Genomic DNA, 14,177 nt, shown 5'->3' on the forward strand with positions numbered 1-14,177 from the left:
TTAGCGATGAAGAACAGATCACTGAACATAAATTAATGGTAATCCTCCAGTGTTTTGTTGATTTTCTCAACCAAATCCAACCTTCATTTTTAATACTGCAACATGTAAGAAGAATATTTTCCAGGAAATAGTGAGTGAACCTGAATATAGGATTACTGGGCCAAACCGGACCCATAGTTTGATATGATCCGCTCGTGGAATATGTTCTGCTATAAGAAAATGAAAAAAAAAAGCATGCTATATACTAACCACCGGATTTTAAACACTTGAGCTCGGATAAACAAGATTAGGCAGTGATGCTTCCATGCCTATAAGAGTAAATATCAATATATCGTGGAATCACTCGGCGCGAAGAATTTCAAGGCATAAAGTGTCAAGGGAATAACCATTTTCCTATGAGAAGTTACGTTTTTCTATGGGCATGAAGTCAACTTACAATTTATAAATCTTCCATTCAGACTTATAACATGTAAAGAGGATTTCGACCCAAAATTTCTCACATGTACAGACCAAAATATGCGGACATTATGTCATGAGCATGCGCCAAATAAATGTCACCTTAAGCATTCCGTTTCAGTTGGAGGTGTCGAACTAACAGCGAAGTCGATGGTTTCCAGAGAAGGGTCCACGATTTGTGTTATAATGTATCGGCAAATGCAAGGCCCTTTTTATTCTGTGGGCATGTCAACTCAAACTTTCTTAATCATGTGCAACTAGTACATTTAGCTGACATTAACAAACCACACAGGCCTTCGCGAAGTTGGGCAAGAAGCAAATCTACAAGATGCATCAAAAACCATCAGGCTTCGAGCAAATAATAAGCGATGCTAATAAAAATGTACGTGCATTTAACAGATGAAAATATTGGAGGAGCTTACAAATATCAAGTCTAAAAAAAAGCTACATGATATCTGTGTTAGTATCTTTCTTCAGATGCATGGTGATGAGGCTAACAAAACCTACCAGACCTATATATTTACAACAAAATTTATAGCTACAATTATCAATCTCATTCAGAAATTATTTTTAACGAGTATTTGTCATAAAATAACCATAAGGAAACAAGTAACCATCTATTATCATGAAAACCTCGTGAAGTAATGCCAAGCCCAGAACTGGCACACAACAGTTCTTTCTAGGAGCTGAAAGATTTCAGATACACGGTTAATTGTAAAACAGTGCAGCACAGTTGATAACAGGGCCTGCAACTGCAAGGTAGTCCCCCAGAAAAAGGAAAAGGTAAAAAGACAAAAAAAGAGCGGCTTTGTCTGCCACAATTGTTTTGCAGAATTAGTGCTTGAGGAACATGCCATTGCGAAAGGTAGATGGAATCAAATAAACCTAATAATTTCCTTTTCCTTGAAGCAAATAGATCCTATGGTACAGATATTCCAACTTATTTATGAATGATAACTGGTCATAAAAGTTCAAGATAAGAAGAATTACTTCCGGAACCTAAAGCTTATAAAACATTGAAATGATACCAGCGTCTTCACTTGTCACAAGAATCACAATGGTTTGCTGATCACTCAAAAGATTTAACTGCAATACTAAAAGTTGGAATGGCAGTCACATGGATACTAAAAGTCTAAAAGAGTTAATCAACTAAGAGACATAGAAGTTGAATAACAAGTACATTCACCAGTTAGACAGGGCCATTAAGAGGCCTCCAGTACTGGTCCTGATCCATGCAGATCATGTGACCTTAATAGAATAATGGTGTTTGAGACACACGAAAACAATATAAACTTAAAAACTATCAATAAACTTAGAAACAATATAAACTTGATACCAGGAAAACTAATGTTGTGTCTCCATAGTCCATATCCTCCAATGAAAATGTTACATCATATGCCTAATATCAATGTCAACGTTACTACACGGATATTTATAGGATGGAAGTTACTTTGACAGATCTCAATTGCTAAAACATGTGATTAGCTTGTGGTGCCTAATTCTTTCTTTGTTGTGGATATTAATGCTTTACATACAGAGAAGTCAGATTGGCCCCTAGGGAAAATAATGAAGAACCAAACAACCAAATGCATCAAAGCATAGTCAATCTATGGTACTTTGTACTTTTGTGTGTGTCATTTACTACTTTTCTCAGTTTAATCTGTCAATCTTCAATCCTAGAATGGTGTGTGAGAAGACTGCAGATGGTTACATTAAAATTATTAGGAACACAACTGAAACAAATCAAAAATGCTTGACTGTGCATGTGCATCATTTCCTTACTGCAGTTCTTCCAAAAACAAAATTTTTTATTGGTTATACAGTCACTACATCTATAGAAGTCTTCCATCATTACCAGTTAAGCATTCAATCAAGATAAGCAACAAACACAGGCACAGTAGGTCGGTAGCCTGCTTTATTATAAGAAAATCATGGACAGAGATGGGTGGACATCAAATATATATGCACTGGTTTTGTTAGCTGCTTACTAGTTGCTACTACAGCAAGATAGAAGTACTTCCTTACTGCAGTTCTTTGACCAACACAATGTTTTATGGGAATACAATACTAAATTTTAAATATACTATATTATTACTCACTCTGGTTCCATACTAGTTTTGGACAAGGAACATCTCCTGAAAACAACTTTAACCACTATTTCCTATTACCATATATATATAGAAATATCAACAAATATATGATTTTATTGAAGTGCCTTTCAAGATTATTCTATGCATATAGTCTCCATGCTTCTAAGGTAAATATTTTAAAGGTTATTCATAGTCAAAGTTAATTAAAGTTTGACGTCAGTCTTGTCCAAAACAGCAAATATTATGGAACCGGAGGGAGTACGACTTAAGCATCAAGGAAAAAAAACCCTAAGCTAGGTTAGCCTGCTTAATGTAAGTAAGTCATGGGCATGATTGATTAGATGTCAAGTGCGTAGCTACAGATTTTTTAGCTGCTTGCTAGTTGCTATCATGCCATGATAGAAGTACAAAAAATTCAGGACGTCTTATATTTTCTTTTCATATCTCTAAAGGGTTACATCCTCTGTCCACAAATGTTGGCCATTGTGGCGCCAATGAGGAAAGAACTATGACTGTATGTGTAGAACTGGAATTAAATGACTTGTCTACATAAAAGTAATTCACCGGATTTGTCTTGCAAGGTACCTCCATAATATATATTATTTTGTTGTTCTCTTAATATCATGAAAAATGTACTCACAATATCATAGGGAATTGTAAGACAATAATGATCTATATTTATGGATGGATTGAGTGAAATAACACAAAATGGCGAATCTCCAAAACTTTGTCCATCATGTAATGCAGCAACAAACCAGATATGCTTCGCTGTGACGCAGGAGTTAGGAACATCAATCAAATGATTTCTGTCCATAAGATGTATGTAAACTCAGATATTTTATTGCCATAAACATGCTAAGCTACAGGCAATGCACAACCTGACCAAATCACAAAACAATGCCTTCTTAAACAAAACGCAGTGGAGGAAAGGGAGAAGTGAAAGAAGAAAAAGGGTGGGGATGAAAACAACATTCAGTCAAAAGCGACAAATTCTAGAGAAGGCAATGGGAAGAGTGGAATTTTATCAACTTGAGGAGTGGCAAATTATAGGTTGCTGTGCTAAGGAGAAAAAAAAATGATTGATTTATCCTCCAAGAACCGAACGACTCAAAAAACAGCAGTAAGCCTACACCAAGGGCTAACATCATGCCACAATTAGCCACAGTTAGCAGGAGCTGAAGAGGCCCTATACAGAGTTTTATTGTAGGGAAAATCCAATTTTCTTATGTCAAAATCAGCCTGACAATCCAGGCCCAAGAGTTGGATTTGCACATTTAATTATTTAAATTCGTAGATGAGGAGAAAAAGATTCATGTGGTGATTTTTGAAGTTCATGAAATCTGATGCAAAAATGAAAATATTGAACACTGAGGCCATATGAACCATCTCTACGATACATGTTATAGTGATAGAACTGCGTAAGTTAAATTGTATGAGGCTATATAGGGGTGAAGCCAGGATTTTGAGATTGGGGGTGGCGACTAGATTTCTCAAGAGATTTGTTGCATGACATAACAGTGATAGCGAAAAACTTTCGGTTCACACGAGCTATTTTATAAAAAAAATATTACATGTGACAAAATAATAATCATGAAGTACATTTAATATGCCATTAAATTGAAATCCAATGGAGAGAGGATTTTGATTTAAGAGATATTTTATCAAAAAAAAAATACACATGACATCTAATGTGCCATTAAATTGAAGATCCAATGGAGGGGCTTTAGGCTAAACAACTATCTCAACAAAAAAAGAAGTATTACACGTGACATCTAATATGTCATTGAACTGAAGATCCAAGGAGTAAGGTAAGATCATGACATTAAGTTAATGATTCAACGAAGTTACAATGACAAAGGAAGTCATTAAATTGGTGATCCAATGGAGTTAAACGAAAAAGGAATGAAGATCCAGACAGATTTGGCAATAATCGATCCCAGGACCTGTACTATGCAATTACCACGCAATAACCAACTAGCATAGAAAGTTCTATAGCTTATATGTTTATTGCTGAATTGATTATTGTTAAGCAGAGGGAGGGGGGGGGGGGGTCTTCGCCACTTAAGCTATATAAAAATTGTATCGAAGTAATAAAACCAGGGATTACCTCATGGCATGACTTGAATGAGCTAGGGCAAGAATGCCCACTCAACCTGGACGATGATCACTCGTACTCAAACTGTACATCAACATGCACATACTTCCTCATGAGACAGACTATAAATGAGGTAAAGCTTGCTAACATCTGGCGCTCTTCACGTGTTTTTGCCTCAGAAAGAACACCATGAATGACAAGTTTCTTGAGATTTGGGCACCTCTCAATCATTCCAAAAACCCATGGTCCAAAATGCTCACTTATAACCGTCCAACCAAGTTCCAAGATTGAAACATTCTCCAGTGGTGACGATCCTTGCAGGCTATAATGAAGTAGCCCATCTCTTAACTCATAACTCAATGAAAGATGCCTTAGAAGAGGAAATGACACAGCAATAGTTTCTGAGTCCACAATCTCATCCTCATCATCAAACACAACACCCCAAAATCGTAGCATCCGCAAGTTAGATGCTCTGGATATCATACTGTACAGCTTTGGCCGGACTATAGTAAAGTTACTCACATCCACTACCTCCAGATGATCTGTGCTCTCCCCAATGTCCATATGTGTAACACTAACATCATCAATCTTGAGATGCTTTAGTGTACCTTTCCCAATGAGCTCAAACAAATCAAGGTTCAAAGCATTAAGGTTGAGGACTTCCAGATTATCTGCATCAAGTATGATCTTGTCCACACCAACAGATTTTGCAAATAGGCTCTTCAAGGTATGGCTAGTCAGCTCCATTGTAGACTGTGAATCTGATGTGACAACCTCAAGGAAATCAAGTGCTAGTGACTCCATCTTTGGGCAAGCAGCCACTAAAAGGTTCAAATCCAAGGCTGAAATGCTCACATGCCTTAAAGAAAGGGATTTCAGACAAGTAAATCTCTGATAGCTTGGTTCAACACCGGTGATTGTGTTATGGTCTAAATCCAACACCTCCAACTTCTGCCTGCCACATTTTTCCAGGATGTTTACATTAGGGTTTGTCCGAACATTGTAAGACAAGCTCCGGAGCGTTTCCCTAGTATACATGAGCCATGAAATAACAGGTGCTGCAGAGAACTCATGGGTACTATCTATATGAATAGAGAGGTACTGCAGTCCCATGGTCTGAAATATAGTCTGTGTGATGACAATCTCCAGCTGGCGTGTAGTCATGTCCCGAGGGAAGTCATCAGAATTGAATGATAGTGAATGGAGGTGCTTCCTGCATGCCGTCCGCCACTTCCGGCACACTGCAGAGGCAACCATGACATCGCGTGCAGCGCTAAGATGTGCAAGAATGTTGCCAATGACTTCAACAGGAAGGTGCTCCATATTTGAAACCAAAAAAATTACCCTGCCTGGTCAGCTAAAACCTAATTGAAAATTTTCTATCAGAGGAGCAGCGGCAGACTTGATATAGGGCATCGGAATTCAGTTGGAGCCCACAAATTTCTGAAAAAAAGGTAACTGCACGTCTGCACCCACACCTAGGGTACCAAATTAAATCAATTCAACTCATATTGATCTTGAGCTCTGATGAAGAACAAGTACCTAATCATGTAATCACCAACAATGGATAAGTCTATTAGCCTAGCAGCGCAACGCGTAGCAAATAAAATCCTCCACTCACTGAACGGATGCATAAATAAAGATTTAGATCGAAATGGACAATCGAGGCAAGCAAGCTAGGGTTCCTTACCGACAGAAAAGAAGAAATCAATCCAAACCCGGATGGATCTACGCCGCTCGTACGCTAATCCAGCACGCGGGGAGTCGGAGGGAGGCGAGAGGGGTGCCGCGACGCCTCTCGACGAGAGAAGGCTCCCGGCGCCCCCAGCGCCGGCGGCGATAGCGCGAGGCCGCCGATGATGATGGACGACCGCAAGAGATCGCAAGGAAGAACGGCGACAAATTCGTGAGCTTAGAAGGGACGAAATTGGGGGCAGAAATTAGGGAAGAGACAAATTATGAGGACGGCGAGAGGAGGAAGAACAGTGGAAGACGGGGAAAATCTCAATAGACAAGCAGACGCCAACGAACGCACGCGTTGCTGACGTCAGGCCCTTGTGCAAATTTGCGAGTGATTTTCAAGCCGGTTCAAAAAGGAGAAAAATTATTTGGGCCGTTCGGCCCAATAATGCCACCAAGCCCGGCCCAAGAAAAAGCACAAAAGCAACACCTAGTCATCCCTCCTCAACCCTAGCGCTCAGCCGCCGCTACTTTGCCCTCCGCCTCCGCCGCGCCGCCCCGCCCCGCCGCCCGCTACCTCGTCGCGGTAAGCCCTCCTCTCCTCTCTCCTCCATTCTGGATGCAGCCTGTTGCCTTAGTCTCATCCTGTCTTCTTCTCCCCCGCTGCGCAGGAACATTGTGCTCTCACCGCCGGCGCCATGAGGTACGGATTCATTCACGTTCTCGTCGTGTCCAATCGTTCGCAGCGGCGAGCTTATCTGTCTGGTTCGTGGCGTATAGGAATGTAGGATTTACCGTGTCGTCACTGGCTACGTGCCACTGTCTCTTCAGAAAATGTATGTGTGATGCTTAAATATTTTGATGCGGCTTTCCGTCTGTCCTTAAGAGGTTGGTTTGCCATTTTTTTTGGGTCTCGAGTGTGGCGTCTGATCTTCGGTAGATCCGTAGATGTTATGCTAGAGTTCATCCCATATTAGTACGTAGTACTTAGCTGTTGGTTAAGGTTACAATGGTGCTATCTGATGTTAATTTCAGTCACCAAATTAGACCTTTTTTTGCTTTAAGGCAAACTGTATCTGCTGTAACTGGGAGTGACAACAATCTGAATTCAGTAAGATGCTGTTGCAAACTTCTTTTGATGATTGAATGCCACATTTCGGAATTCAAGTGGAACTCTGTGAATTCTCTCATTCATGGCATTTAAGCATTTGTGCAAACTAGTTATTTTGGAAATGTTCTTTCATACTAGTTGCTTTGGTACTCTGGATAGAAGCAGATTGTAGACAACTACACCTTAATATGCAACATAACCTCACGCGATACCATTTTAATAATGCAATTAACTGATTTTCATTTATGTTTCAGTAAGTTGCAGAGTGATGCTCTGAGGGAGGCGATCTCACAAATTACTAATGACTCCCGTGAGAAGCAGCGTAAGTTCGTCGAAACCATTGAACTGCAGATTGGACTGAAGAACTATGACCCTCAAAAGGATAAGCGTTTCAGTGGGTCTGTTAAGCTACCTCACATCCCCCGCCCTAAGATGAAGGTTTGCATGCTTGGTGATGCCCAGCATGTTGAAGAGGTATGGTTCTTTCCTATCAGTTTTGCAACGACTTCCTTGTATATACATATGAACTGTAATTGCATTAAAAATACACAATTATTGTAAGGTTTGTGTGATGAAGGGACCAACATATTTGAGAGAATTATTGTGGGGCTTATGTGATAAAGGGACCAATATATTTGATTTGATCATATCTTGGTATATAGTGACATTGGGTAAACTCCTCTTGTTTTCCATAAACATGCTTCCTAAACTGCTAAACAGTGTGATTTTTTTAAAAAATAAATCTATCTAAAAGTTGCTTTAAAAATCATAGTAATCCATTTTTCAAGTTTGCCGTAATTAATACTTAATTTAGCATTCACTAATAGGATACCTCGTTTTGCGTGATCTTATTCTCTTTCACTCACTCTCAAACTCATTCTTTGAATACTATTTTTCCATTATAACTTGCTGCCAAGTGTGAAAACTTGGAATACTTGCTTACATGGAGTCCTCCATGCCATGTGAAATTTATTCTATTACTATAATAACTGTTCACCTGTAGGCAAACTTAGATGCAGCACTGTTTGCTATTCGCCTGGATACAGATGCTGATGTTTCTGTTCTCTGATACCTTTGCTGTATTGCAGGCGGAGAAAATAGGCATGGACTATATGGATGTGGAAGCCCTCAAGAAGATGAACAAAAACAAAAAGCTAGTTAAGAAGCTTGCAAAGAAATATCATGCTTTCCTTGCATCTGAGGCCATCATTAAGCAGATTCCTCGACTTCTTGGACCTGGTCTTAACAAGGCAGGCAAGAACCTTGTCCCATCTATTGCACTGCTGAGATAGCTGTTGGGCTTGATTATTGGCAGCCATAGACAGCTGACAAACAATGGGCTATATCCAAATGAGATTCCATGCGTTCAAATTGTTCATTGGATATCAATAGGTCTATATATTACAGATGATTCCTTTAGCTACTTTACCTTTTTGCTAGAAACAATGGGCTCACTTGGCCGCTGTAGTTGAATCGCAGCCAGCTACTATACCAAGCAGCCGAGCAGGCCAATGTGATCCAAATGACCAACATTTTATCATGTGAACAAATTTCTTATGTGATGTAGGATACATTCCAAGGACCAGTGAAAAACTCACTATGTAGAGCATATGGTAGCATTAGGCATACTTTGCCATCTTATGTGCTAGTACTGATAGCTGATTTATTTTTATTAGAAAGTCTGCTTCATGTGATCATGTCTTTTTGTGTTCTTACATAGTGTGATCTACTGTAGGCAAATTCCCAACGTTGGTGACTCATCAGGAATCCCTTGAGTCCAAGGTTAACGAGACTAAGGCTACTGTGAAGTTCCAGCTGAAAAAGGTTCTTTGCATGGGTGTTGCTGTAGGCAACTGTGGTATGGAGGAGAAGCAGATTTTCCAGAATGTGCAAATGAGCGTGAACTTCCTTGTGTCTCTTTTGAAGAAGAACTGGCAGAACGTGAGTAATCAATGTTCCTCAAATTTTAAACTTCAAGATTTATTTGTAACCTTGACTTAAAGCAAGATAAACTGATTATTGACCTTTTAATGTATGTATAGGTGAGATGCTTGTACCTGAAGAGCACCATGGGGAAGGTGTACCGGGTGTTCTAAATGGTTTTCCTCGGACTTCTCAAATTTCTTAAGATTTCACAGCTTGGACTATAACTATGTTCTCAACCATCAAATTTTTGTGCAACAAGTGAAGATTTAGGAGTTCAAATTTACTATCTTGGTACTGAGATACTTTGTTCTGTACTTCTGTCGAACACCATGACTTCCATTGAGAGATCGTTCTGTGATATTTCTTAGTGAGTACTCATGCGTGAATTATTTTGCCCCTGAACCATACTACTGGGAATCAGCTTGTGAAGCTGGTAAGATGCATGGTGATTTTTACGATATTAGATGTCACTGCGTTACGTTAGTGGGCGATAATAGACCATGCTCACTTTCAGCCGGAGTGAGGAATCTTGGTGTGTCCGTGGTTGTAGCCTTGGGGCATCCCGGTGAACTCGTTGTAATTTGCCTCCGTGTTTTAGCTTTGGCCTTAGCCGAGGCTTCAAACCTTCAACCTGTAAAAACTATAAATATCTTAATTCTTCAACCTATGAAAGCTTGAAATGTTTGCCTCCTAATCCCATCCGTTAATAACCCATAGCTAATTACCAATAATTCCAGGACTACGTTTGAGAAGCAACGAACCTTCGTACTGTATATTTGTTTTGTCAGGTAGGGCCAGTTTTGTCGCACGTATTGTTATCTTTCAGCTAAGTACGGTGGAGCGTTTATTGAGTCGTTAAATAATACTATCCCGATTAAGATTTTATAGTTTTATCTAAATTTATATAGATAATAATAAATCTAAACAAATACATAAACAGTATAGACATTACAGAACGGAAGGAAATCAAATCCAGTGACCAGTGTTCACAAACCATCGTTCACCACAGGTAAACAGTAAACAAGTAGTCTAGCGCACCGACCGCAACGAAATGTTTCTGCGTTCATTTCAGAATTCAGATTTACTTAACCGCGCAACAACTCCAGGTAATTTATAGAGACGCGGATGTGACACGGCACGAAAGCTATGAAGCTCGTGTTGATGCTATTAACCAGTAACCACCATCAAAACTTCTATAAAAAGGGAGAGACGACTATGCACACTGCCCATCACAAACACATTTATACAGACGCAGAGCCACACATAGTCGCACACGGCTTGCTGCCAACCATGGCGAACCGAGCTCTGATCACTCCGGTGCAGCTCATCGCCTCGGCCCTTGTGGCGCTACTCGCCACATGCCACGCCGGCGGCATCGCGGTGTACTGGGGCCAGAACGACGGCGAGGCATCGCTGGCCGAGACGTGCGCGTCGGGCAACTACGAGTTCGTCATCATCGCTTTCCTCCCCAAGTTCGGCAAGGGCCAGACGCCGCAGATGGACCTCGCCAGCCACTGCGACCCCGCGTCGGGGGGCTGCACCAGCCAGAGCAAGGACATCCGTGCGTGCCAGCGTCGAGGCGTCAAGGTCCTGCTCTCCATCGGCGGAGGCGACGGCAGCTACGGCCTCTCGTCCCCCGGTGACGCCCGGCAGGTGGCCATGTACCTCTGGAACAACTTCCTCGGCGGTTCCTCGTCGTCCCGGCCCCTCGGAGACGCCGTCCTCGACGGCATCGACTTCGACATCGAGCTCGGCGGCGCCAAGTTCTGGGACGACCTCGCCAGGTACGTAATCACGCTTGCTCCGGCTAGCTAGCTTACTACACACCGGCCGGCCATCGCTAGCAAGCTCATCACTCTTGGACGCCGGCCATGGTCATGCGTGATGCGTGCATGCTCAGGGACCTGAAGAACCTGGGCAAGAGCGGGGGACGGAGCGTGCTGCTGAGCGCGGCGCCGCAGTGCCCGTTCCCGGACGAGTGGGACGGCGGCGCGATCAGCACGGGGCTGTTCGACCTCGTGTGGGTGCAGTTCTACAACAACCCGGAGTGCCAGTTCAGCGCGGGGCGGGGCGCGTTCATGGACGCGTGGAGGAAGTGGGAGTCGGTGCCGGCGGGGCGCCTCTTCCTGGGGCTCCCGGCCTCCAGGGACGCCGCCGGCACCGGGTTCGTGCCCGCCGGCGAGCTCAACTCCCGCGTGCTGCCGCTCATCAGGGGCTCCCCCAAGTACGGCGGCGTCATGCTGTGGTCCAAGTACTACGACGACCACACCGGCTACAGCTCTGCCATCAAGAGCCACGTGTGATCACCATGCACGTGGTTTATGTACTACGGAATATTATTACACGATGACCGATGTACGCCGTATCCTTGCAGTGCGTGCCACGTTTTCTGTTATTCTGTAGCACTGTAGTCGTAGGATGTGTATTATGTTGATTGTTTTGCGGTTGCTCTTAGACGTTGAGACGGTAGCTTTGCCGTTGTTCCAGTTTCATTCGTTCGCCACTGTTGTCCGTATGATGAATAAAAAAATGGTGACCATTTGTGTTGAGCTGAATTTGAAATTCTTCACTTTTACTTATAAGCCAAAATTTAAATTTTTAATCTTAAATTTAGAGTTAATTAGAGTTTTTTCACCAAAACTTATTTTCTAGCGTTGACTTTTAAATTATTAAGGATACGTATATAAAAGTTTAATTTATAAATTATTTGTTATTTGCAATATATACCGTTTGGTATCGAAAACCAAATAATCATTCTTTTGATGCGTTGAGTGCTAAAGACGTGCATTTACATTCCTTTCTGAAAATGATAACTATCATAACATGTTAAACAGAAAGAATACGTAACGGCATTTTATTGTGGAATTGGATAAATTAAGGGATTAACATTATTTCTATCACTCAAATCCGTTTCTCCTCCCATCGGTTTCTTATTCCTCACTAAGCCAGTTGGCCGCTTCATTCTCCTCCTCCTTCTGATTTTCTCCCCAATCGTTGTTCTCCTCTTCACTCCATGGATGATTATTTGGTCTTTTGGGAAAATAATCATTTGCAAAAAAACAATAATTTATATAGAAAACTTTTATTATGTATTCTTAGCGATCTAAAAGTCAATGTTAAAAAATAAACTATGATTAAAAAACCTAAATTAACTCTAAATTTAAAGTTAAAAATTTAAATTTTTTGTTTATAAGTAAAAGTAAAAAGATAGCATGTCACTTGACTCATCCCCAACATCAACGCTAACGCTATTCTATCTCTTACTACACAAAGATTTGAGGGGCATTAGAGAGAGTGGATGTTAGAAAGGCCATCGAGGGGCCGCCAAAATCAATTAGGTTGGCAAGGAAGAAGGCAAATGTGGTAGCCAATAGTGGCGACGGCCCCACACTAGACACCTCAAAATAAGAATGAATTAAATTTGATCGAGCATATCTCTGAAGTGATATGTCATATATTATCATTTTATTTAAATTTATTTATAACTATTTTGATGACAAGGAAGAAATGAGTGAAGATCCCCTCAGGAGAAAAAGGAGCACCTTATTTGTGACTAGCCAAGTAGCTATGCTCTACTCCTACCTTTTTTCCCAACCTACAAGAAGCAAGATGAAGAACATTTTTTTCAGTACTAGTAATTTATCTGTTTATTACAACGGGATAAGCCTATTTAAATGTGCACAGGTACAGGGTCAGCCGTATCTGTTTCTAATCTGTGATGAAGGTTTGTCCTGCTTATTGAAATCTGTAGGTCCAGTGACACTATCTAGGGGGATACGTGTGGGAGTACATGCACCCTGGATTTCGCATCTTCTTTTTGCGGATGATTGCATCATTTTCTCAGAAGCTTCGCAGAGGGGGGTTGACAGGATTCAAATGATTCTTGATGCTTATAGCAAAGGTTTAGGGCAATTGGTGAACAGAGAGAAGTCAGCAGTGTTCTTTAGTACGAATTGCTCTGATGGGATGAAAGCTGTTGTTAGAGAGGTACTTCATATTGAAAAGGAAGCCTTAGCTGAAAAATATTTAGGCCTACCTACTGCAATTGGGAGATCAAAGAAAGGGGTCTTTGAGTACATGACAGGTCGATCGAGAGGACTCGTTGGAGGTTGGAGTGGGAAGGAGGCTAGTTGTGCGGGACAAGAGGTTCTTCTCAAATCAGTAGCACAAGCGGTGCCTACATATCCCATGAGCTGCTTTCAAATACCACTGGACACTTGTAACAAGATGAGGTCCATTATTGCAAATTACTGGTGGGGGAGTGCCGCAGATAGCAAACGAATCCACTGGCAAAAATGGGATCATCTCACCCGACCAAAGAAACAGGGTGGAATGAGTTTTAGGGACCTTCATCTTTTCAACCTAGCTATGCTAGGAAAGCAGGGATGCAGACTTATTGAAAGACCTGATTCTTTATGTGCACGGGTTTTAAAAGGGAGATACTATCATGACATAGATTTTTTACGGACCAGGAGAAGGAATCATGCTAGCCAGACTTGGAGAGCCATTCTGGCTGGTCGAGAGGTGTTAAAGCTGGGGTTGATCAAACGCATCAGTGATGGAAAGTCTATAAGGATTTGGGACGATTGGTGGATACCAAATTATCTTGGGGGAAAACCGATCACACCAAGTGATGTGCAGGTTGTTTGTTAGTGGCTGATCTGCTTACGTCGGAAGGCAAGTGGAGGGAAGAGTTCATATGTGAAAATTTTGTACACATGGATGCCGAGGCTATTCTAAGAATCCCGACACAGATGGTGGTACTGACTATTGGGCTTGGGCACTGGAGAGACATGGTCATTATTCTGTCCGCTCAGCG

At 41.5% G+C, this 14,177-nt stretch overlaps 3 protein-coding genes across 4 annotated transcripts; 2 read left to right on the plus strand and 1 right to left on the minus strand.

Moving 5' to 3' along the window:
• Positions 1 to 373: 373 nt before the first annotated feature.
• On the minus strand, positions 374 to 6,678 carry LOC102699454 (F-box/LRR-repeat protein At1g67190). 2 transcript variants are annotated; one of them, XM_006644993.2, is made up of 3 exons: positions 6,332 to 6,678; positions 4,654 to 6,183; positions 374 to 777 (listed from the first exon to the last, which is right to left on the minus strand). In XM_006644993.2, exon 2 carries the CDS (start codon positions 5,962 to 5,964, stop codon positions 4,711 to 4,713), a length of 1,254 nt encoding a protein of 417 aa, XP_006645056.1. In that variant the 5' UTR covers positions 5,965 to 6,183; positions 6,332 to 6,678; the 3' UTR covers positions 374 to 777; positions 4,654 to 4,710. The 2 variants fall into 2 exon arrangements, with proteins under 2 accessions (XP_006645056.1, XP_015699264.1); XM_015843778.2 differs by lacking the exon at positions 374 to 777 and adding an exon at positions 784 to 3,314.
• Positions 6,679 to 6,832: 154 nt separating this feature from the next.
• On the plus strand, positions 6,833 to 9,718 carry LOC102699733 (60S ribosomal protein L10a). Its single transcript, XM_006644994.2, has 6 exons — positions 6,833 to 6,907; positions 6,993 to 7,024; positions 7,687 to 7,906; positions 8,521 to 8,686; positions 9,168 to 9,373; positions 9,475 to 9,718. The coding sequence occupies exons 2-6, from the start codon at positions 7,020 to 7,022 to the stop codon at positions 9,526 to 9,528; spliced, it is 651 nt and encodes a 216-aa protein (XP_006645057.1). The 5' UTR covers positions 6,833 to 6,907; positions 6,993 to 7,019; the 3' UTR covers positions 9,529 to 9,718.
• An 871-nt stretch (positions 9,719 to 10,589) lies between these two features.
• Positions 10,590 to 11,906, plus strand: LOC102700007 (acidic endochitinase-like). Its single transcript, XM_040530000.1, has 2 exons — positions 10,590 to 11,142; positions 11,259 to 11,906. The coding sequence occupies exons 1-2, from the start codon at positions 10,649 to 10,651 to the stop codon at positions 11,659 to 11,661; spliced, it is 897 nt and encodes a 298-aa protein (XP_040385934.1). The 5' UTR covers positions 10,590 to 10,648; the 3' UTR covers positions 11,662 to 11,906.
• Positions 11,907 to 14,177: the final 2,271 nt, after the last annotated feature.

The sequence above is a fragment of the Oryza brachyantha genome, chromosome 1 (assembly GCF_000231095.2).
Source record: "Oryza brachyantha chromosome 1, ObraRS2, whole genome shotgun sequence".
NCBI classification, from domain to species: domain Eukaryota; kingdom Viridiplantae; phylum Streptophyta; class Magnoliopsida; order Poales; family Poaceae; genus Oryza; species Oryza brachyantha.

Excerpts from the sequence above, each read along its gene's own strand:
- LOC102700007 (XM_040530000.1), top strand. The coding sequence starts at position 10,649 with ATGGCGAACCGAGCTCTGATCACTCCGGTGCAGCTCATCGCCTCGGCC. Across the intron at positions 11,143-11,258 it reads TTCTGGGACGACCTCGCCAG|GGACCTGAAGAACCTGGGCA; the intron begins GTACGTAATCAC and ends GTGCATGCTCAG.
- LOC102699454 (XM_006644993.2), bottom strand. The coding sequence starts at position 5,964 with ATGGAGCACCTTCCTGTTGAAGTCATTGGCAACATTCTTGCACATCTT.
- LOC102699733 (XM_006644994.2), top strand. Across the intron at positions 7,907-8,520 it reads ATGCCCAGCATGTTGAAGAG|GCGGAGAAAATAGGCATGGA; the intron begins GTATGGTTCTTT and ends GCTGTATTGCAG. Across the intron at positions 9,374-9,474 it reads TGAAGAAGAACTGGCAGAAC|GTGAGATGCTTGTACCTGAA; the intron begins GTGAGTAATCAA and ends ATGTATGTATAG.